Source organism: Eumetopias jubatus, unplaced genomic scaffold (assembly GCF_037043125.1).
Source record: "Eumetopias jubatus isolate StellerSeaLion01/CBP00866 unplaced genomic scaffold, mEumJub1_p1.0 scaffold_8, whole genome shotgun sequence".
NCBI lineage: Eukaryota > Metazoa > Chordata > Mammalia > Carnivora > Otariidae > Eumetopias > Eumetopias jubatus.
The window spans coordinates 119,690,294-119,715,149 of NW_028274814.1; the positions used below are offsets into that span (position 1 = coordinate 119,690,294).

Sequence of the window (24,856 nt, forward strand, 5' to 3'; positions counted from 1 at the left end):
CAGCATTGTATGGTGACAGATGGTAGCTACACTTGTGGTGACATAGCATAACATATAAGAGAAGTTGAGTCACTATGTTGTACACCTGAAACTCATGTAATATTGTGTGTCAACTATACTCAAAAAAAATTTTTTTTAAAAAGAATCAAATGAGATATACATAAAAATGTTGTAAAGCAGTATATATATAGTATATATACATGTCATTATTTATACTGCTGCAGCTCTAAAACTGTTACTTCACAGGTTCCAGCTTCTTTCCAAGTTTGGACATCTGTACTTTCCTAGAATAGCCCATTTGCTGGCTTCCTATAACTTTGAAACAATTTGAAATCCAATACTTCATTTTAACTTTAACTTCTACAACAATTATGTAGGAATGATGTCAGGAAAGAGGCTCTGAAATATAGATCCATATTTGAATTCCCACCCAACAGATCTGTGATTTTGCTCTTTTCCTCTGAAAACTTTCCAGGCATTATTCTTCCAAGTGGATTTATCCACTACTATCGAATGCTCTGAGCATTTATTTCACCTGTTTAATAAACTAGGTTTCTCTTTTGAGATTATTTTTAATCAGTTACCTAAGACTGATGAGCTGATAAAATGGAGCCTTTGGAAATATAAAACTGAAAGACTGAATTCTGATAAGCCAAGTGATTTCCCAATTTTTCACACTAATTCCAAAAGAAAGGTAGTTATATTTATAAAAGCATGTGGTCATTGTAGAAATCTTGATAAATACAGAAAAAATAAGAAAATAAAAATTACTTGTTCCCCACCACCTAAACAAAATTACTACAAACATTTCTAGTCTTTTTTCTTTGTATATATTTTAAATAAACACATATCCATAAACACTGTTCTTTACAGAACTGAGATCTTACTCTAATATGGTTCTCTATTCTTTTCGACTTATTTTTACTTAATGCTTTATTGTGAAAATCCTTTCATATTCTTAAGAAAAATGTCAAGGACATGACTTTTATGACCACCATGTAGTATTTGGTCATCTGCTTTGTTTGATGTGACACCTTTAAATTCACAACCAAGCTCTATGCAAAACGGAATAAGGAAAAACAAGTCAGCTATATGTTAATAACATTAAAAACTTCAAAAAGGAAAATGAAGGCAGTTATCCAAGTGATATGGAAAAAAAAAGTTTCAGAACAGTTTTCTGACAAAGTCATTCCATTGATTTATTTTTTTAAGCTGTAGCTTCACATAGGAGTATCTTTTCACTGTTTCCCAAGGTCTGTGGTATCAATGCTGAAACATTTAAAAATTTTTTTAAACCTAAAACCTAAATAAATAAAACCTAATACCTGTTTCAACATAAAAGGTAATTTTTAAAATTTTTATTTGTATGAATATAACAAAATAAAATGCCAAGTCTTTTTTTTTCAATTAAGAAATTTCACAGGGCAGTAGAGCATGTAACACTTGATTTTAGGGTCATGAGTTCGAGCACTATGCTGGGCATGGAGCCTACTTAAAACTAAAAAAAAAAAGAAAAAAAGATTTAAGAAATTTCACAGATGATGACTCAAAAAATCCTTGAGCAGGAGAGAAGGATGAAATCCAGAGTACAAGGGGTAGAGTTCTTTCTGATAGGAGTGTTCTCTGTTTTCCATTGAAACAAAAAAGATGCAAGAGCAAATGAGCACAGAAATGACCTTCTTAAGTTGAGGCATTCCCTGCAGATGGTTTCCAGTTTCTCAAGTATGATGCAAGTTCACCAGCTGAAAATGGGGACAGGTAGGGGGGAAAGGATGTGAAAGATTTGAGTAGAGAAGCCAAGGTGTGAATGGTTAATCCAGTGAACGAATAGTTTTGCCAGCCAGTATGAAGTGCTCCCATGAGGTCTGAGGTCATGAATTAAAACCAGTCAGCCCTGTCATATGATTTTTCTATAGCAATCTTTGCTACTTGGATACCAGCAATGGAATGGAAAAGTTTGTTTCAGTAGGGTTCAGTCCAAACAAGACTAAGTTTCTACCTGGAGGTTCCTCCAAGTAAAAAAGATAGACACATTGGGGTAAGAGAATTGAAAATGTCTGCAAAAGAGCAATTACAAGGATTAATTGAGGAATCTAAGTTGGATGAGTTGGAAGTGTTTATGTCAGAATCATATTAATAGTTTTTTTAAGTGTTGGGCTTAATGGATTGGAGGTGTTAATAGTTCAGTGAGAGTATAATAAATGAGCTGAGGAAAAAGGCTAGTGATTGACAATTGGGACGCTTGAAATTGAGATTTAGAAGGCAAAACAGTTATTGATGACAAGGTTCAAAGTCTCACCACTTGGAGTGGATGGATGATATGGAATAAAGGAACAAGTTGTTGGAGATGAAGAGGTAAAAAATCTAAAAGGCCAAGTGCTGAGGGTGCCTGGCTGTCTCAGTTGGAAGAACATGTGACTTTTGATCTCAGGGTTCATGAGTTTGAGCCCCATGTTGGGTGTAGAGATTACTTAAATAAATAAACTTTATTTCTTTTTTAAGATTTTATTTATTTATTTGACAGAGAGAGACACAGCGAGAGAGGGAACACAAGCAGGGGGAGTGGGAGAGGGAGAAGCAGGCTTCCCGCTGAGCGGGGAGCCCCATGTGGGGCTGAATCCCAGGACCCTCAGATCATGACCTGAGGCAAAGGCAGAAGCTTAACAACTGAGCCACCCAGGCACCCCAAATAAATAAACTTTAAAAAAATAAAAATAAAATGCTGGTGTTGCATGGGCCATCTATAAGAATGTTAAATTCACACAAAATATAGACAGGAATGGTGGGGAAACCTAGAGCAAAGAAAAACAGCCTATAATATCTGAGGGAGAGTGGCCAGAAAGTTGATAAATGATAAAGATGATAAAGGGTGATTTAGCTAGATGATATGAACTTCAAATGTTTCTGAAGGAGGAAAGAGGAGAATAGTTTTGAAGTATTAATCAGGAACAAAGAAGCCACCCAAATTCTGTAGCCCAACCTCTAGAACTTAAGGTACACAGAGTATGAGGGTAAAAAATAACTCCTACTTAGGAGCTCTACAGCAGAGTTAAAAGCAAAAATTACCTTCATCACTAAAAATTAATAGTGCTGGGGATATAGCTGGATGCATCTAGGACAATTCCAAGTCTGAATTGGGTAAGTCATGACTTTATGGATGAGGTAGAAAGGCAATCTCACTGTCTGATAGCTTATGACATCAACCATGTCTCCTGAGAAATGTAGAATCTGCAAGTAACCTCCAGTTGATAGTGTCTAAGAAAAGGAGAGACAATTAATGAAAGGGAATGAAAATGTTTTTGCTCAAGGAATATTCACTTCAAGGATCTAGAATGCAGTTCTTTGTGAATTATATTATCTTTACTGTTGGCCTGTAGGGCATAGTACTTGTCTATTTATTTTAAAGATTTTATTTATTTATTTGAGAGAGGGAGAGTGGGGATGGGGAGAAGCAGACGGAGAGAGACAAGCAGACTCCATGCTGAGCTCAGAGTCCCACGTGGGGCTCAATCTCACGACCCTGAGACCATGACCTGAGCTGAAATCAGAAGTTGGACGCTTAACCAACCGAGCCACACAGGTGCCCCATACTGTCTATTTAAAACAACTTGCAAAAACAAGCAAATACCTTGCAAACTCAACAGGTGATTTTTTTTAGCGTGTGGTTAAAAAGTAGGATGAAGTACTGTCTTTAAAAATTAAACGGCCTGGAAAATGGAAAAATATCTGGTGCAAGGGCCCTTTCAAAAAAGTCATTGCACTATCCTTGGGTGATTCTGTGACTTCATCATTGTATTCTACTCACATCAAATTTAGGTAGAATATTATCCTCAGGTACCAGTGATGTCTCCTTCTTTAAGGATCCATTTCAGGGACCAGGCTGCTCAGGTAACCTCAGACCATAGGGCCGCTGTCAGAGCCCGGAGACCCTTCTATGTACCCAACCTGGTCAGATCATATATAGTCCTGGTAACTATGACCCCTTTCAGATACAGCATCAAAACCTACCTCTTAAAAACTGTTAGTACAGTCAGGCGGGAGCCAAATTCTTCAACTTGCTAATTCAAATAGAGTAGCATAGACCCATCAACTGTGGTCTTGCCAAGATTATGCAGACTGGGACTATCCCACATGTATTAATTACATTTGTGGTGCAAAATCATGGTCCTTTGCCTCTCAGCTCAGTTACCCCATGAAGATAAAAGCAATTGGCTATGCGCCCAGGGAAGCTGTGGGGAGAAAAATGAGGTAACTTTCACAAGGCATCCTAAAAATGTACAAAACAATTTGCTACTTAAAGTACAATTTTTAATTTGCACTACTAGCTTATTACTATTGCTTAAATATATGTAATACTGAGTTTTAGAAAATAATTTAAATATAAAATTGCCCCTAGAAAAAGAATCCATCATTAAATAGTGTCTCCTCAGTTTGAACAAAATAAAATGACTTAACTCATAGGGAACATTTTTAGTGAAGGCATTTTTAAAAAATTTCCTCAAACCTAAACAACCATGCAGAAATCAGATAAACATTTTTTAAAAAATTTAAGCAGCTTATAAAAGTTTGGAGGTCAGAATTTTGGGGAAATGATTAAAGTTCCCTAAATGCAAGGTCAGTTTCTTTTGTTTCTTGGAGGAAAGCATCTTGGAACATATATATATATATATTCGTTAAGAAACACAAATATTCGTCATCAGTGTTATTTGTTTTCAGGAAGACATTTTAATCTTATTACATTTCTGAGACTTTTTAATTTGGATCAGTAATATAGGTTTGATTAGGGTTCCCAGCCTGATTATAGGTCACCAGTCTATTCTATGATTGATATCTAGGTACGCACCATCTCAGTTACCTTAAGTTGCCCATTAAAGCATTCCTAAACGTTTTGCTCCATCCTGTTGTATAAACATTAGATGTGATTAAGTTATGGTAAGATACTTATGTAAGACTAACCCAGGGATGCTCTCAAAAATATGCAGTTGTGCCCCAATGTTCAAAATGAAATAATTCAGAAACGTCCCAACCTGTAGGGTAAGAAACGAATGGAATATCTGACGATACAATTTTGTCACAAATTCAGGGGCATTTTAAAGTGCCCAAGAGTCGAAGTCTGGCTTTTCCTGAATTTCAGGAACAAAAGAAGCGTTCGCAAGCAGAGAGGGATTTAACTGCTTGCTCTCCCCCTTTCCACCCCCCAGGTAAACCAAATCAAGGAAGATGAGCGCCGACAGGCACGCCTTGCTCCTCTTCTTTCCCTTCATGGGGAGCGTTTGGGGAAGGAAAGACTGTGGTCATTCTTCGGTAAATCAGTATCCTACGATTGAGAAAGGCCCAGCCCAGGGTCCTCGCAGCAGGCGTGAAATTCGACCCGTTCGAAGGCGATCGACCCCAGAGAGGAAAGCTTCTTCTCAAGCAGGGCGGGGGGGGGGGGAGGGGGGTTGGAAACCGCACACACAAGTAGTACGATTTGTCCCTTATCGGCGTCTTAGGGGAAGGGTGGAGAAAAGGGAAACAGAAACAAACCAGTCGCCCAGGATCCCGCCCGAGCGGCTTTTAAACTGCGTTTCTACAACCTCTCGCACGGTGCAGCGGCTAATGGAACCCGCGCGAGGGCTCCTACCAATCACTGCCCAGTTTCCTCCCACCGCGGACCAATGGCGGCGCGCGTTCTTGGGGCATGGGCGAAACAGGCTGCTCTCTCCTTGCTTGTGTAGTGTGTGGGTTGGGGTTGGTGGAGGCTCCTATCTTGCCCGCACTTGGTCCGCACTTGTGCTTGGGGGGCTTTTGTGTCCGGCTTTTGCTTTGCTTTGTGTGTGCGAGTTTTTGCTTTGCTCCGCGGCGCTCCTCCTGGGCGGGAGCCGTGAGGCTCGAAGGCGGCAGCGCGGTCCCCCCCCACCCCGGGCAAAGAGCGAGCGCGCCGGCGTGAGCTGCGGGTGTGAGGTCTGCGGGGAAGGGGATTCGCCGCGGAGATGCCGGAGTTCCTGGAAGACCCCTCGGTCCTGACGAAAGAGAAGTTGAAGAGTGAGTTGGTCGCCAACAATGTGACGCTCCCGATCGGGGAGCAGCGCAAAGACGTATACGTGCAGCTCTACCTGCAGCACCTCACGGCGCGCAACCGGCCGCCGCTCGCCGCCGGCGCCAACAGCAAGGGGCCCCCGGACTTCTCCAGCGACGAGGAGCGCGAGCCCACCCCGGTCCTCGGCTCCGGGGCCGCCGTCTCAGGCCGCAGCCGGGCCGCAGTCGGCAGGGTAAGGACGTCCGGCCGGGGCCACAAAGGCGGGCGGTTGGCGGTTGTCGCCCCTACCCCTCCCGCCCCGCGCGCGGTCGCAGCCCTCCCTCCTTGGCGCCCCCTCGGGCCTCCTCGGCGGCGGGGCTGTCCCCGCGCCGGACCGGGAGGCTGGCCTGTGGGTCTGCGGACGCAGGATTCTGCTCCTTCGCCGCGGGCTTGCAGGCTCTGGAGAGGGAGGCCGCTGGAGGGGAGAGTCGCGAAGTTGGGGCCGCAGACTAGCGGTTGTGTGTCTTGAAGGTGTGAAGTTGGCGTTTGCTGTTCTGTGGCTCGCGGATAGCTCGGTGTTCCTTGACCGTCGGGAGTGGGTATTTCGACGGGGACTTCCGTGCCCGATTCGAAAGCCTTTTGAGGAGGGTCAGCCTGAAACTGCAGTAGGTTACGTTCGAGCGTTTTCCCGCTTTATTAACTGAAATGACTAGTAATCGAGTCTCAGAGCGCTCCCTGGAGGGCAATTTGTGACATACTAATTTCTAACCAAAATTTGAAATAAAGAAATTCCCGCCTTTTTATGGTTTTGCATATGGAGGGCTTTTTGAACCGTTTGTTTTTCTTGTTTAAGTTTTCCAGCAACAAGCCATCTTTTGGCGGGGCAATGTTCTAATTTAAAGTGAGCCCTTAAAATAACATCTTTAAGCGGTTATCCTATACGCTGAAATAATTGGAAATTCTAGTTACAGAGGGTTTGGGTTTTGGGTGTTTTTTTCCCCCCTTTTTGGTAAATTTTGCGTAAGAAAAGGAGAGATTTCGGAACTCATTTCTTGACATTCTGACGTATCAATGATTGCAATTTGGAATATCTAATCCTAGTTAAATCTCAGATTGGTTCTACCAGATGCGTATTCTGTTTGAGAATAGTTTTTGTTCTGTGGGTTTTTATATGCTGTTTTGTTGGCGTGAACTGCCTACTTCTCAGATTTCAAATCATGACAGACTGTAGTTAAAACTAGTGATTGGATGTAATATACGTTGCTTTGTAAGACTTTGTGGAGTTTAGAGTTGTTGAGTTTTGGTAACTCAGAAGTACTGCGTCTTTCAAAGTTGTGTTGTTAGTTTTTAAAAAATCTATCTGTGTTTTTCTGGACTACCAGGTGGAAATGAAAGAAAGATGTAATAATGTAGATTTAACTGAAAATCTTAGCCTGAGCTTTAGAGAAATTCAAAATCTTAATGTCTTAAGTCCGCGCCTGGCAAATAGGAGTGTCAAATATTTGTGTTAAATACCACTGCACTTTATTGTTTCTGATGTCTTTGTGGATTTGAAGAAAGCCAATTTACTTCTCCATAATAAAGAGAAATTTAAGAGGTTTCTTAAAAAAGAGAAAGTAAAGCATATCCGTTATCTGCTTTTTCCCAACCCCTCTGGAAAAAATATTCAAACGATTTTAGTAAAGATTTTTGGTGGGAATGAAATCTTCTCCATTTAAATCAGCACACTTGAAAAAAGAGAGTCTTCTGTAGAAACCTATATTGTCTTCTGTGTAAATGTATTATTCTTGAGCCATGGAACTACTTGGTTGTGTTTATAATAGGATTGGTCATTCTTAACTTACTTTTATGATTCGTTTTCAACAGAAACCTCCACCTTGGTTTTGATGTTTTTCCTTCAGAAAATTTTTTTAAAAGAGTATGTCCCAACTAATATAACATTGTATGTTAACTATACTTCAATTTAAAAAAAAAGTATGTCACAATCTACTCTGTGTTCTTGGAGGTGTAAAAATTGAAGTTCAGTTATCCAACATTTTTGAATTTCTACCAACTGCTGGTAACTCCTGGAGATTGATTTCTGCAGACCCTGCCCACTACCATGATTATATAATTTGTTGGATTTTTTTTGTACGTTAATTGATCGTGTTTGTTACACATTTCATCTCAAATTTCCCATGTTAGTAAAGTTGATCAGCACCATGCAAATAAGTTCGGGTGAAAGGAATTAATATTTTAAGAGAATCTGCAATGTCCAGTGGCATGTTAAGCCCTTTATATCTCATTTAATATTTTAATCCATATTAAGAAAAACTATTTGATAGCCATAGATTCAAGTCTTACCTGCCTTGAATTTTTAAAACTCAAATGCCAGGCTCAATGGTGTCAACAATTTGAAAAAATTAATAGTGGCAGTTGGGCGGTAGCATCATTTTCTGTTTTAAAGCACGTTAAGTAAAAGTGACTTATAATTGAATTTAGGAATATGATAGACTTTGTCAGGCATAGGAAAAATAATCTTGAATTTACAGGAAAAGAGCCTTAGGGCATTTATAATAATCGATAAAATTATTCTCCATGGCACATTACTCTTATGTGTACAATATTTTATGTTGTGGCTATTGTTAGCACCATATGTAAAATAATGTCACATTTCTTAAAGAATATAATCTAGCAGAAAGTCAAATGATGTTTGAGAGTTGTAGATAAGGCAGATTTTTTTAAGTGGTACATTTTTAGCATTTTAAAACAAACATTACTGTGGATTGGCCAAGGACAGAACATATACCTTCTATTTAAACATGGGTTTATGAGGAGTATATTTAATTAAAGCAGAAACTTTCCATTTAGCCATGGCCACGGTCTCTTAGATTCATTTGGTATGATGTGACAAACGTATTTGCATGTTCAAAATTTGGTTTTGGTTTTCAGTTCTCTTGTTTCTAAGCTCTTATTTAATGCATCTTGATGACACCAGTGCTTTTGGTGTTGAAATTAACTAGATTGTTGACACAAAAATAAAGTCACAAAGTTGGCGATCAGCTTTACATCATTCCAAGGTACAAAGAGCAGGTATAGCTATTTGGAATCCAATGGAGCATAGCATTCTTGAATGGTCTCATCTAGTGGATCATGAATTTTTAACAGGAAATATATAAAGACATGGAACAGAACAGTAAAAAGTATGTTAGCGATGGTGAGTTAAATCATAAATTGACTGCCATACTCTACAGTAAGGTGTTAAGTGTAGAGACTTTTGAATCAGAGCATTCTACAGTAGAGATTAAAATTCCGAGTCTGCCGCTTATTCGGATGACTTTGAACAATAAACATTGTCTATCAGATGCCCAGTTTTCATCTGGAAAATAAGAATAATCTAGTAACTACTAGTAGCTACTTAATTGAGGATTATTAAAGGTTGCATTTGTTAAGGTGTCTAGTGCTCAGCAGTTGATACCTATTACAACATGGGATTTCTGAATTTTTTTGTGTTTATTTAGTTCCAGAGCAATACAATGTTACCATAATATTTTTTTCAGAATTGGATGAGGTAAGTTTTGAAAGTGATACAGGCATAAAGTCTGTTCAAATGTTACTGTATTGCTGGAGTTAGCTCTGCAACTTTGGTTTTCAGTTTCCTCTCCTAAAATGGGGTTGTTAGTATCTGTCTCATAGGATTTTTAGGATTCTGTTAATATATGTAGGAAGTTATCCAGAACACAACTTGATATATACTAAGTGCTCAGTAGAATCTATTCTATATTAATTATTGTTGTACTGCATTTTGCTACTAGTGGTGGAAATTTAAAAATAAGAGTAGCTGGGGGCGCTTGGCTGGCTCAGTCAGTAGAGCATGCAACTCAAATCTCAGGGTTGTGAGTTTAAGCCCTACGTTGGTCGTGGACCCTACTTAAAGTTTTAAGAAGTAGTAAATAATAGTAGCTCATAGGTGATATTATCAAAGAACTGTTGGATTTTAAAGTTGAAAAAGACACTAGAGATCATCTGGTAGTTGGGAAGAAACTGGAGAGCAAACAGTGCCTGGCACATAGTAGGTACCTGGTATTTTTTGACCAAATGAGACTAAGATCCTTTGATTTACTCAAAGGAATGAAACTCTGGATGCAGAAATCAGTGCAAGTAATGGTTCCTTTTTCCTGATTGAAACTGCTGGCTTGATAATTATTGGTAAGACACTACCTGTCTCCCAGTTTGTATTCCTATTAAATTTAATATTTCATAAAAATAGCATTAAATTTCTGGAATTTTTCTCCCTGCAAATTAAAGATAAAAATCAGGTAACTTGTTATGAATTTCTGCTCTTTTTTTTCATTTTTTCATTAAATTTTTTATTGTTATGTTAATCACCATACATTATATCACTAGCTTTTGATGTAGTGTTCCATGATTCATTATTTGCGTATAACACCCAGTGCTCCACGCAGAACGTGCCCTCTTTAATACCCATCACCAGGCTGACCCATCCCCCACGCCCCTCCCCTCTATAACCCTCAGTTTGTTATTCAGAGTCCATCGTCTCTCATGGTTCGTCTCCCCCTCCGATTTCCCCCCCCTTCATTCTTCCCCTCCTGCTATCTTCTTTTTTTTTTTCTTAACATATAGTGCATTATTTGTTTCAGAGGTACAGGTCTGTGATTCAACAGTCTTGCATAATTCACAGCACTCACCATAGCACATACCCTCCCCAGTGTCTATCACCCAGCCACCCCATCCCTCCCACCCCACCGCCACTCCAGCAACCCTCAGTTTGTTTCCTGAGATTAAGAATTCCTTATATCAGTGAGGTCATATGATACTTGTCTTTCTCTCATTGACTTATTTCACTGAGGATAACACCCTCCAGTTCCATCCACGTCAGTTGCAAATGGCAAGATCTCATTCCTTTTGATGGCTGAATTCCTGCTTTTTTTTGACTTAAGCTAGTTTATTGGCCTCTTAAGATTTCTTTGTACAGCTGTAATCTTGAGTTTTTTTTATAAGATTTTATTTATTTGACAGAGAGGGAACACAAGCAGGGGGAGTGGGAGAGAGAGAAGCAGGCTTCCCACTGAGCAGGGAGCCCGATGTGGGGCTCGATCCCAGGACCCTGGGATGGAGCCCGATGTGGGGCTGGATCCCAGGACCCTGGGATCATGACCTGAGCCGAAGGCAGACGCTTAACGACTGAGCCACCCAGGCACCCTCTTTCATTAAGTTTTAAGAAAATATAGGACTGTTGGGTTCCGCTTTGAGTTGATAAGCCTTTTTTTTTTTGATAAGCCTTTGTTATTTCTTTTTTTTTAAATATTATTTATTTATTTGAGAGAGAGAGAGCAGGGATGGGCAGAGGGAGAGCATCTGAAGCAGACAATCTGAGTGCGGAGCCGGGGATGGGCTCCATCCCACAACCCTTGAGATCAACCTGAGCCAAAATCAAGAGTCAGACAGATGCTTAACTCACTGAGCCACCCAGGCACCCCAAGCCTTTTGTTATTTCTTAATAAGAAATGGGTTTTTAAAAATTAATGACTTATTTCTTCCTCCCTAGATGGCACTTTCATTCACTCAACAAAACATCTGTCAGATACCTACTCTTGTGTCAGGCAGTCTTTTTTTTATTTTAGATGCTTGGGATACAATATGAATATGACAGTGCCTCTTCTTTCTGCTATCTTAAATGCTGCATCCAAAACACCTGAGATACACGTTAAAATACAGATTCTCAGGCCCAAGATTAGGACTCAGACTGGGGTAAGACATTTTAAAATAGGGGTTAACTTTTCCAAAAGTTTTGAAGTTCTGATAACCAGACTTAGGGACTATTGCTCAAGGAATTCACCATCTGGAGAAGAAAAAGTATGTTTACAAATAGGTGGAATGTGATGAGTGCCAAAGAAGGAGATTTCTTGAAAACCTCAGGCTGTTGTAAGAAACTAAAATTCTTGGATGTTTTCTTGATAATAAAATTTGAAAATTCTTAGGGTGGGAGGGATTATCTACCAGTAATCTGTACTTGACTGATTTTCTTTTATTTAAAGTATTTATGTTATTCAGGGGAGTTTTTCTTTCCAACCTTTTGGAAAATTCAAGTAAGTCATTAACACAGGATTTGGTCTATTTGATTAAAAAAGTTTCTTCTCTGAAGAATTCAAGGCTATGCTATATAGAACTCTTAGACCCTTGGTAACTATTTTGACATTAATGTGTAAGTTGCTTAAAGATTTGAGCCTGATCCTTTTTCAGTGCAATATATGTATTAAAGTCTTCTGAAAGTACCCTCACTAACTTCCATGGCCATTTTTTAGTTGTATTAAAGATTTCTCTTGAATTGATGTCATTGTTCTTATTAGCAGTTATCTTTAAAAAACAATTTCTCATAATCCTGCGTTATATAAAATATTTCAAATTTTTATTTGGCTAAAAAACAGAAATTCTAACACATGGCCAAATCATGTCTGATATTTCTTTTCCCCCCCTCAGAATCATTGAAAGTAAGCAGTCCATACAATTATGGTTTTCACCATTTTGCATAAAATATTTCTAGGATTCAGTATCGACTCGTTTGCCTTAAATAGCAGTTTGGGCCTACATTGACTTTGATATTTGTGCCCATTATTTAAACAGCCATTTTTTTGTTCAGTTCTCTGATGCTTTCTGGGGTTACTGAGGCATTTTGTAAGGCTATCTGCCACATCCCTAGAAGGTACCCATACTTCTGCTTTCTTCTCTTGCTTAGCCTTGGAAGTTATATAGTTTACATAGTTTTTCCAGTAAATACTGCCCATTGCTTAAGTTATTTTTTTAAAAATTCCTTTGAAATTTCTCTCAAAGCTTGTTCCACGTTCTTTAACCTTTCCTAAGAAAACGGCCACATAGGACTAAGTGTGGTGACAAAGCTGTGTCAAGAGGTGATAGCCATAAAGTTTGACTTCTTTCATGGGTCAAAAACTGGCCACTAAAGTCACTGTATTCATTTGGGCTTCTTAAATTCTGATGTGCTTGTTTAAGGAAATCATTTTTAAATATAACATATCTTTATGGTATAGTCTTAAACTTACATAGAATAATTTAAACTTTTAAGGATTTTTAAAAGAGGTCATTAGTAAATCGTATTTCTGAATGTCTGGGTGAAAATGTTTAATCCCACTCTGTTTACTCTTGAATTTTTTATGCCATCACCTCTTCTTTAGATAGGCTAGCCAAAACTGACCATTTTAATGGTAATACCTTTAAAATATGAGTTATTTGTTATAATACCTTCAAATAATGAGTTGCTTTTAATTTAATTAAATTGCTAAGGCCTAATAAAGCTATAAATCGACAGAGGGTGAGTTTACGTGTTTATTGTATACAGTCCTATATAGTAGGTCAACATTTTTTAACTGGAAATTATAACTGGATTTTGTTAACAGAAAGCCACAAAGAAAACTGATAAACCCAGACTAGAAGATAAAGATGATCTAGATGTAACAGAGCTCACTAATGAAGATCTTCTGGATCAGCTTGTGAAATACGGAGTGAATCCTGGTCCTATTGTGGGTAAGTTGGTAAAATTTCCTTTTCTGTGAGTGCCCCACATTGTTTTCTTGTCTAGCAGAGTTTGGGTTCTAAGGAACAGTGTATCATTAATTATTTATATGACCCGGACACAGTTTCCTTAACTATATATGAGGAAAATGAGAGAAATGAATTTAGATAATCTCCAAGATTATCTCTGTTGTTGAAATTGTTTCATATGGTGCTCATGTCACAACTACCTGGTGAGACATAGGGATCTTACATGATAATTGAGGAAAATCTGAGGTGATATAGTTGGCCAAATTCATCCAAGTCAGTAAATTGGTGACAGACTTACTAATATAACTCAAGTTAATCAGTTCATAGCATAGTACCCATTTTCAGTTATCATTAAAAGTACCGTTTTTAAAGTCTTGTTTTGATTGGAAATCAAGAATGATCCCTTAACAAACTAAAAGAAGAAAACTTGGTACTAAATACACTGGATTTCCATCATTTGGTTACTGTCGGTGATTTTTGCCTTAATTTTGGAGGGTCTTGACAGTAACCTCAAGATGAGAAACGTCTGTTTTGGTCTTCTAAGTTATGTAAAATTTTGAACACTGGACAAATCATAAGAGACTCAACCATAGGAAACAAACTGAGGGTTGCTGGAAGAGAGGGGGTGGGGGATGGAGTAACTGGGTGAGGGGCATTGAGGAGGGCACGTAATATAATGAGCACTGGGTGTTTTTACACAACTGATGAATCACTGTTAACTCTACCTCTGAAACTAATAATACACTATATGTTAATTGAATTTAAATAAAATAAAATTTTTAAAAATTTGAACACTGAAGATTTCAGATTTTTTTTTCCTATAGGTGAAGTTGTAAACAAAAATTTAGAATGTTGTCTTTCATTTTATTTAGCACACTACTTCCCAATAGCTGGTAATAAACCTATGAATATAATTACCAACACATTTTTTTTTTAATTTTTTATTGTTATGTTAATCACCATACATTAGATCATTAGTTTTTGATGTAGTGTTCCATGATTCATTGTTTGTGCATAACACCCAGTGCTCCACGCAGAATGTGCCCTCTTTAATACCCATCACCAGGCTAACCCATCCCCGCACCCCCCTCCCCCCTAGAACCCTCAGTTTGTTTTTCAGAGTCCATCGTCTCTCATGGTTCGTCTCCCCCTCCGACTTACTCCCCTTCATTCTTCCCCTCCTGCTATCTTCTTCTTTTTTTTCTTAACGTATAGTGCATTATTTGTTTCAGAAGTACAGATCTGTGATTCAACAGTCTTGCACAATTCACAGCGCTCACCATAGCACATACCCTCCCCAATGTCTATCACCCAGCCACCCCATCCCTCCCACCCCCCACCACTCCAGCAACCCTCAGTTTGTTTCCTGAGATTAAGAATTCCTCATATCAGTGAGGTTGTATGATACATGTCTTTCTCTGATTGACTTATTTCACTCAGCATAACACCCTCCAGTTCTATCCATGTCATTGCAAATGGCAAGATCTCATTCCTTTTGATGGCTGCATAATATTCCATTGTGTATATATACCACATCTTCTTTATCCATTCATCTGTTGGACATCTTGGCTCTTTCCACAGTTTGGCTATTGTGGACACCAACACACATTTGATACCCTTTCTAATTTTTCATTTAAAATTCCAAAAGGAAGATGCTGCAAAAATGTATATTATATATTAATATATATTAAGTTACATGTTGGCATACCAGCAGTTCATTTTTTCCCAGCTTTTTTGAGGTATAATTGACAAGTTACATATATTTAGTGTGTATGACTTGATGTTTTTGTATTATATATTGTGAATTGATCACTGTGATCAAGCCAATTAATGTATCCATCACCTCACAGTTTATTTTGTGTATGAATGTGTGATGAGAGAGCACTTAAGGTCTACTTTTGCAAATTTCAAGTATATTAACTATAGGCCATTATATATGTTAGATTTCCAGAACTTACTCATCTTGCAGAAATTTTGTACCCTTTGACCAACATCTTCCATTTCCCCCTCCCTAGCTGTTCATCTTACAACTACTTATATAACATTTTGAGATGTGTTGTTTCTAAAAAATGTATATTTATTATTTTATTCAGCTTATAGAAACCAGGGAGATATACAGCTAGTCTAAAATAAAAAATAAAAGCTATTTTTGGTGTTATTGTTTTTTTTAAGATTTTACTTATTTGTTTGACACAGAGAGAGAGACAGCAAGAGAAGGAACACAAGCAGGGGGAGTGAGAGAGGGAGAAGCAGGCCTCCCGCCAAGCAGGGAGCCCAATACGGGGCTCAGTCCCAGGACCCTGGGATCATGACCTGAGCCGAAGGCAGATGCCTAACCAACTGATCGACCCAGCCACCCTGAAAATAAAAGCTGTTTTTGGCTTTAAATTGTCATTCATGCTGAAATGTGTTAAAAATGTGTTTATAATCCATTTTACTTTGTTATCTAATTGGTATGTAATTTCTGCTTGTGGCACACATTTTCCATAAAAGGTCATTTTAATCACAAAGTAGTTTTATCTAAACGTGATTTAACACCTTAAATTTATACAGATTATTTTTTTAAGATTGTATTTATTTGAGAGAGAGAGCACGAGCAGGTAGTACAGGGAGAGGGAGAAGCAGGCTCTCCACTGAGCAGGGAGCCTGATGTGGGGCTCAATCCCAGGCCCCCAGGATCATGACCCAAGCCAGAGGCAGACACCCAACCCACTGAGCTACCCAGGTGCCCCCAAAATTTATACAGTGTTATATGAAAATCAACTAAAAAAATGATTTGTATGACTTTTCCCATACCTGAGTGGCTCTTTTTAGGCATATTAAACTCTGAGAGTTGTGAGGTTTTAATCATAGTATTCAGAGGAATATAGTCTGTTTATAAAAATGACTTTTTCTACAAGGGAAATACTATTACATAGTACTGGGAAAAAATACAGTCCAAGACTTTTCAGTCAAAAATACTTGGTCATACATGGCTCTTTAGTAGCTGATCTGTAGTAAAATTTATATCAATCTACTATGTATGCCAGGTTACTAAAAGAAACGTTGTTATAATCATGTATTTAAATCTCAGAAAAACAACTGTTTTAGAAAAGAATCTTTTATATAGTTTTTAAAGCACTTAAATGTAGAAGAGGAAAGAGTGAATGTAACATTTCAATGTTGCTGAAGACAATGATCAGGATCTTAAATAAGACAATACAAATGCTAAAGCAAGTTCTGCCTTAATACAGGAACAACCAGGAAGCTGTATGAGAAAAAACTGTTGAAACTGAGGGAACAGGGAGCAGAGTCAAGATCATCTACTCCCCTGCCAACAATTTCTTCATCAGCAGAAAATACAAGACAGAATGGAAGTAATGACTCTGACAGATACAGTGACAACGAGGAAGGTAAAATTTTAAATGATGTTAGTCAAATATATGTAATTTTTTTCAGACTCATAAGATACAGTAACCATGAAGAAGATAAAATTTTAAATATTACCAAGTTATATGTAATTTTTGTTCATATCATCAGTAATCCTCCAAGTAATTTGATTTAAATACCTTTTGTTGAGAATTCTAAGAAACAGAAATATACAAATGTCTGATTTTTTTTTTTTTTGGTCACCTAAAATTGCCAGGTACCTTTATCTTTTTTGCTTCAAATTTCATTTTTCTTAAAGAATAAAATATTAAAAATAAACATGAAGTTTCCCCACTTACCCTTTCCAAGTATTATTAACACAGAAGCAACCACCATCATTAATTTGGTGCTAATCTTTCCAATCCATTTTTAAATACATTTTTTGTGTGTGTGTGGGCTTGAATTCATGACCCTGAGATCAACACCTGAGCTGAGATCAAGAGTCGGACAAACTGACTGAGCCACCCAGGCGCCTCAAATACTTTTTCATATGCATCTAAAACATAACATTATTTTGAACTTTAAAAAAACTATATAAATATCATGCCAAATCTTATCACTTGCTTTTCTTTATTCTGTTATCCTTTTGAGACCTTATCCTACTGATAGATTACATGTGTCCAGTTTATTATAATTAATATATAGTAGTAGTATTTATAATATGGCATATATTCTCTGTTTTCTATTTCTATTTAAATTTATAGTTTTGGTAGGTGATGTGATTTCAAGGCAGCTATGAAGCAAATATTTTGACATTTTTAGTAGACTATTTTAAGAAAATTTGACCATAATATTTAAGTATTTTTTGAAACTAGTACGTGAATTTAATGACCTTTCTGTAATAAGAACAACTTGATATTTATAAAGTTTTAATGCATATGACTTGTCAGTTTCATGATTATTTAATTTGACCCAAATTGCTTATATCTTCATAAGCACTGCCTGCCAGGGCACAGTGTGTCGAATTGGTTGTTCAGAATATGAAATATAGTCTTTTCCTTCAACAGCACTATGTTAGCAAGGAGGCAAAGAATAAAATCAACTTAAACACAAGTAATGCTTAAACTTCCTGCCTCTTTTGCCTCTACAGGAAAGAAGAAAGAACACAAGAAAGTGAAGTCCACTAGGGATTTTGTTCCTTTTTCTGAACTTCCAACTACTCCCTCTGGTGGATTTTTTCAGGGTGTTTCTTTTCCTGAAATCTCCACCCGTCCTCCTTTGGGCAGGACTGAACTACAGGCAGCTAAGAAAGTTCATACTTCTAAGGGAGACCCACCTAGGGAACCTCTTATTGCCACAACCTTGCCTGGCAGGGAACAGTTGCAGAAGTTAGCCTCTGGAGGGAATTTGTTTACTTCCTCCAAGTCTAGCCATGATAGATGTGTAGAGAAAAGTTCTTCGGCATCTTCTCAGCATGAACTCGCTGCCATGTTGGTCTCTGCTGCAGCTTCTCCTTCACTGATTAAAGAAACCACCACTACTTGCTATAAAGATACAGTAGAAAATATTTATCGTGGAGAGAAAAGTGGAATTCAACCATTGTGTACTGAGAGGTCCCGTGTTTCAGATCAGTCAGTTCTCTCCAGTGAAAGGAAAGCACTAGAAGAGTCTGAGAGATCACAAGTAATTTCTCCACCACTTGCTCAGGCAATCAGAGATTATGTCAATTCTTTGTTGGTCCAGGGTGGGGTAGGTAGTTTGCCTGGGACTTCAAACTCTACACCCCCACTGGATATAGAAAACAGATGGAAGAGAATTGATCGATCTGATTATCAAGACACTGAATCCCTGTCTCCTCCACGAAAATTCCCTAGGCCCAGTGAAAAGACAGTAGAGGAAAAGGATTCAGGTTCCTTTGTGACATTTCAAAATACACCTGGATCTGAACTGATGTCATCTTTTGCCAAAACTGTTGTCTCTCACTCACTCACTACCTTAGGCATAGAAATGTCTAACCCATCACAACATGAGAGAATAGATGCCCCAGAACTATCTTTTCCCTTCCATGAATCTATTTTAAAGGTAATTGAAGAGGAGTGGCAGCAAATTGACAGGCAACTGCCTTCGTTGGCATGCAAGTATCCAATTTCCTCCAGAGAGGCAACACAGATGTTATCAGTTCCGAAAGTAGATGATGAAATACTGGAGTTTATTTCTGAAGCCACTCCACCAGTAGGTATTCAGGCAGCTTCCACGGAGTCCTGTGATAAACAGTTAGACTTAGTACTTTGTAGAACATACGAAGCTGCAGCATCAGCATTGCAGATTGCAACTCATACTGCCTTTGTAGTCAGGGCTCTGCAGGCAGACATTAGTCAGGCTGCACAAATTCTTAGCTCAGATCCTAGTCATATGCACCAGGCACTTGGGATTCTGAGCAAAACATATGATGCAGCCTCATTTCTTTGTGAAGCTGCATTTGATGAAGTAAAGATGGCTGCCCATAGCATGGGATCTTCCACTTTAGGTCGCCGCTATCTCTGGCTAAAGGACTGTAAAATTAATCCAGCTTCAAAGAATAAGCTGGTGGTTGCGCCCTTTAAAGGTGGAACATTATTTGGAGGAGAAGTACACAAAGTAACTAAAAAGCGTGGAAATAAACGCTAATAACGTTAAGAATAAAGATACCTATTTGATCTTTGATACGGGGAACTTAGCAGCTTCCCTAAGAACTTCAAGTGCTTTTATGCCAAAATTTTCTTTGAAAATCTTTTTTTTAGTCTCCAGGTTGGGCTATTTTCAAAGTCAAGCTTCTACCCATCAAATTACAATATAAAAGTATTTGCTTACATAGAACTACCTTTTTTTATTTTTTCAGTTGCACAGATAGAAAAAGCCTGATACAAACAATTTAAAGATTTGTAGGTCACATTTTTGCCCCATACAGTTCATTCTCTCCTATTAAGATTTTACAATTCTCCAAAACTAAGAAAATGCTAATAACTAGAATGTAAGTGGAGTCTTCACTGATTTAAGTTTTACTAAATATCTTTTCACTTTCTGGAATTTGTCTACTTTTTTTTTCTTTTATTCTTTTGTTTGTTTTTTATTTCTGTATTCCTTCATAATCTAGATCAATGAAATTCAAAGTGCCAGTCTACAGACAGTTATTGATCCACAGATAAGTATGCACCAGAATTTGGATCTAGAGACACTTTTTAGATCAATGACAGTGTTTATTTTTGTGGCAAAATTTTATTGATAAAACAATGTGCCAGTTTACATTCTGGTACAAGTGTCTCATTTCTTCAAGGACTGGTAGCAACAGTTCCTGGACCACACCTTACAAAATACTTCTCTAAACCATATAATTCTGGAATAGCGCATTCTCATCACTGTAGTTTGTCAGATGAACTAGACACTGGAAAAGTGGGGCTTTTTTTTTTTTTTTTAATACTTTCAAGTTATGTTGTGGTTCATGGATGATTAGGTTTAACCTAAATTCTAAAAAGCAAATTTATTAGGTTTTTAAAAATTCATAAGAAATCATATTATATTCTTTTGTATAAAGCAGTATATTCTGTGTTTTCATTTCTATGATTGTAAGATGAGTCTAACTGTAGAGGCATTTAATAATCAAGTTTCTTTGTATTTTTATGGAAAATAGTAGTATTAAGTATCAGCAAAATACAGTCCCTTTGGTCCTCCTGGCCATTATCATATTCTTAGTATACATGTCCATCTTTGCAGGTTCCTGGGAGTAATTTTATTTGTTATTTGTCTTCTGGAATGTACATGTATACATGTACCTACTAAGTGCTATGTGACTTTTTTTTAAATGTATTACTGTAGAATGCTTCTGCAAATTCAATAAAGTTGTAATTTGAACAGTTTTGTGTGGTCTCCAGAAACCTGTTGTATGTGTGTTTTTTTCTTGGAGTTGCAACAAGTTAGGTATTTGTGCATGAACATTCCTTTTCTGTTTCTTCAGTGAAACTTGCTTGAGATTCCAATGGTATAGTTGAAAATACTCTTTATCGTTGTGTGGTTTTTCTTCTATTAAAGACCAGGTTTTTAGCTGTTCGAATTTAAATTTGAGAGGAATTAATCTATAACCAGATACTTTAATCAATTTCTGCTCAATTACTACTGGGTTCTTTACTTTGTGATTTCTCATTCTTAGATTTTGTGTTAATAAAACATAAGGTTTATAATGCGAAGGGTTGTCCCTTAATATATAAATATATCAATATCCATCCATTAATAGACATTTGGGGAGGTGGGGGTGGGGTTGATGCCTTAATCCTAAGTAAAATTGAACTATTTGAACTAACATGGTAAAAATCACTGTTTGGGGGAAAATTGCAAGTAGACTCAGGACTGACTAGTACTAGACTAGATAGTTAGCAAAACCTAACTGTCCTGACTACTTTTTAGCACCAGTGCATCAAGTTCATGAAAAACTAAGCTTTTTAAGAATTGACTCCATTTCTATCTCTGGTAGGAAAGTAATCTAACTTAAATTTTTGGTAATAAACAAGTTTTAGTAGTCACAACAGACACTAATTTTGCTATCCTATGATTAATGGCCGCAAAAATGTGGGAGTTAACTAAAACTTTAAACAAGTCTTTGAAAATCTAGCTCTTCAGGGGCACCTGCCTGGCTCAGTTGGTAGAGCATGTGATTCTTGGGGTCATGAGTTCAAGCCCCATGTTGGATGTAGAGATTAAAAACTAGCTCTTCAAATGGTGATAAAAATCAAGGCTAGGAGAGTGGAATATTGAAGACTATAAAGAGATATATTTGAGTTGTTTGGCATCATGGTGATATGCTAATTAATATATATGCACTAGCTTCTCTTTAAAGAAATGTTATTTTTATTATGGAGAGGAGGAACTTGAGAAATGACCTGTGAGTGTTATTTTCTGTAAACAGGATTCTTCCTCACCTCCTCAGTTATACCCAGGTTTTTTTTATAATCACATTAAAACAGAATTGAGGACTTTTAAATTGTACTAAAGTAGTAACATTACTGCACTTACTTGTTATTAGAGGCTTGATACCATACAGGTGTTTTCAGTCTTAAAATGCCTTATAGCTTTCTTTCTTCCATATTTCAAATTTTAATGACTAACCTTTGTTGATATAGTAGTAATGCACTGTATGGACAAAAGAATATTAACAACTATGTGTTTCAATATCCTTTCCCCACATTCAAGTAGTTTTTTGTGAAAAGCCTCCACGGGCAGTTTGAATTCACTTTATGTTTTAGGTAGTTCCAGAAAAAGGAAAGAATAAATAGGAAGAAGCAGTGATCAGACAAAGGAGTTGGAGAGATAAAAATGGAATAAAATGAGAATGGGAAAGTAAAGTTTTTAAAGACAGAAATTGCAGTTGAACAGTCATGGTCTGTTGAGGTAATAACCAATAGGCAAACTTGTTTTACATAAGAATGTGCCTAAAACCAAGGTTCCAGAGTAATGTTAGGATGACATTATAGTTTATTATGTATTTCAGAGAGTAATGTTTCTCCGATGTTATTTCCAGACTCTAAAATAGAGCTCAAGCTTGAGAAGAGAGAACCACTAAAGGGCAGAGCAAAGACTCCAGTAACACTCAAGCAAAGAAGAGTTGAACACAATCAGGTATCTTTAGTTTTATGATCACTGTGTTCAGGTATAAGTAATCTGACAACACTAATTTGCTTGTGTCCTAGCCTTTGGTTAAATTCCAGTGTACTCAATGAAGTGTTCATTCCACTGTTCATTAAATGGCATTAGAAATCTAAACTTCATGTTTTTTGTCAGTAGTATAGCCTGTGCTTATGCAAAAGCAAGTGTTTAATGAATGTCTCATTTGTGTTTGATTCTGTGCAGAGCATGGTTCAGTCAGTCATACTGCCTTTTAAGGGAAATATTTTTAAAGATGGAAATAAATGCCTACCTAAGCATAATTTTTTTTAAAGGACGGGAAGGATTTTATACTTATTAACTTTGTCTAGATTTCTAACTTTGCTTTTACTTTTGCTTGTCTTCTGTGACTTTTCCCTCAACTCCGAAGCTAGTCTGTTCCTAAGACCGCACTTCACTTATCTGAGGTGAAAATTTTATCTTTTTCATTGTAGGTGAGGCAGTATACAATTTTTCAAAAGGAAAATGTAGGAAACTAAGGGAGAACTAATAAGCACAGGTATAAATGAACTAATTTACAGAGAACAAATTATTGACTAATCTAGCATTGATTTGGCTGACCTTTACAAGATAGTTATCCCTGGAGTCGTTTTCCTTACCCTTATTTTGTCTAGCTGGAAAGATTTGTCTAGTTGGTTATTTATCTTTTCCATCTTCTCTTTGTCATTTTAAAGTCACACATCCTCAGAGAAGTTCTTGATTTCTTAAGCCATGTCTGTCTTGGTTTGATGTACTTGATAAGTTGAATTTCAGAATTACTTGTTAGAAATGAACTTGGTGATTATGGAGAATGTATAGAGCACTCAGTGAAAGATTTTGTTTAATATAGAACCAAATACTGGAATAAAGATATTATTGCCCTTTTATCTCGTATTACTAGGGAAGAGCTACAGGGTCATGCTGAAGAATAAGGAAATAATAGAGCAAGAGAAACTAGGAAAATCTGGTGAAAGACAATGAAATAGACAAGTATAGAGAATTTTAGTCTACAGTATGAAGGCAGGATGGTATAGTGCCATCAGGAATGCTGGACTGGTCAGATGATGGGTTAAAAGCCGGGATGAAGGATGGTATTAAAGATGGTTTAATTGAGTTGGGGAATCCAAACTGAGGGACAGGGTAAATAGTAGATTTAGGAGATGACAATGGCTTATACAAAATTTAAAACATCAAGAAAATGGGAGGGAAGAGTTTAATGACCCTTTAGTCACAGAGCCTCACAAGTTTTAAACATTTTACTAGTTTTGTTTCATCTTCACCTGTACCCTCCAGCTTTTTAAATTCCTTTTGGTTTTGTTATTTTGCTTTTTGCTGGAATATTTTAAAGCGAATCTCTGACATCATTTCACACATTAAAGTGTCAGTATTTCAGTATATATCTCTAAAAGATAGGAGCTATTTCATATATACATACATAATAACAGTGCTACTATCACACCTAATAAAATTAATAATTCTTTCATGTCTAATCTGTTTAAATTTCTCCAGTTTCAGAAATACCTCTTTTATGATTAAATTACTCAAATCAGGATCCAAGCAAGCTACACATACCATTTGGTATTTTGTTTTGTTTTGTTTTTATCTCATAAGCCTATAACTATCTCCACTGTAAGTTTCCCCTCCATTAATTTGGTGAAGAAACCAAGTCAGTTCTCTCCAGAATTTCCCAAACTCTGGATTTGGCAGATTGCTTCTACAAGTGTCATTTAATCTCTTATTATGTAACTCTGTACTTTCTGTAGACTGGAGTTAGACCTGTAGTAGAACTGGGTAGTAGACCTTTCTGTGATGATGGAAATGTTTTTTATACCTTCTGTCCATTGTGGTAGCCATTAGCCACATGTGGCTATTGAATACTTGGAATGTGGTTTGTGTGGTAGAGAAACTAAAATTTTAATGTTAAATTTAAATAGCCACATGTGGCTAACAGTTACCATATTGAACAGCATAGATTTAGAGGATTGGTTAGATTCAGGTTCAGTTTCTTTGACACGAATACTTCATAAATGGTGTTCTGGTTTTCATATTGCATCATTTCAGGAGGCAAATGATGCTAATTCCACATCACCCTTTTCATTTAATGGTTACAACTGCCATTTATGATTATTGCCTAGATCCACTATTTTGTTTGAGGTTGTAAGGTAGTGATTTTTCTCATTCTCTTAAGTAACTTTTCCCTCATGATCTGCATAGTTATCTTCAAATAAAATTCACACAGGAGAGCCAGCATAATTTGCCAACTTTCAAATTAAAGCCTAGTCA

General features: G+C 37.2%; 1 protein-coding gene across 1 annotated transcript; it reads left to right on the plus strand.

Moving 5' to 3' along the window:
• The first annotated feature begins 5,553 nt into the window (after window positions 1-5,553).
• On the plus strand, window positions 5,554-20,793 carry TMPO (thymopoietin). Its single transcript, XM_028121609.2, has 4 exons — window positions 5,554-6,251; window positions 13,411-13,537; window positions 16,789-16,947; window positions 18,054-20,793. Exons 1-4 carry the CDS (start codon window positions 5,973-5,975, stop codon window positions 19,568-19,570), a joined length of 2,082 nt encoding a protein of 693 aa, XP_027977410.2. The 5' UTR covers window positions 5,554-5,972; the 3' UTR covers window positions 19,571-20,793.
• Window positions 20,794-24,856: the final 4,063 nt, after the last annotated feature.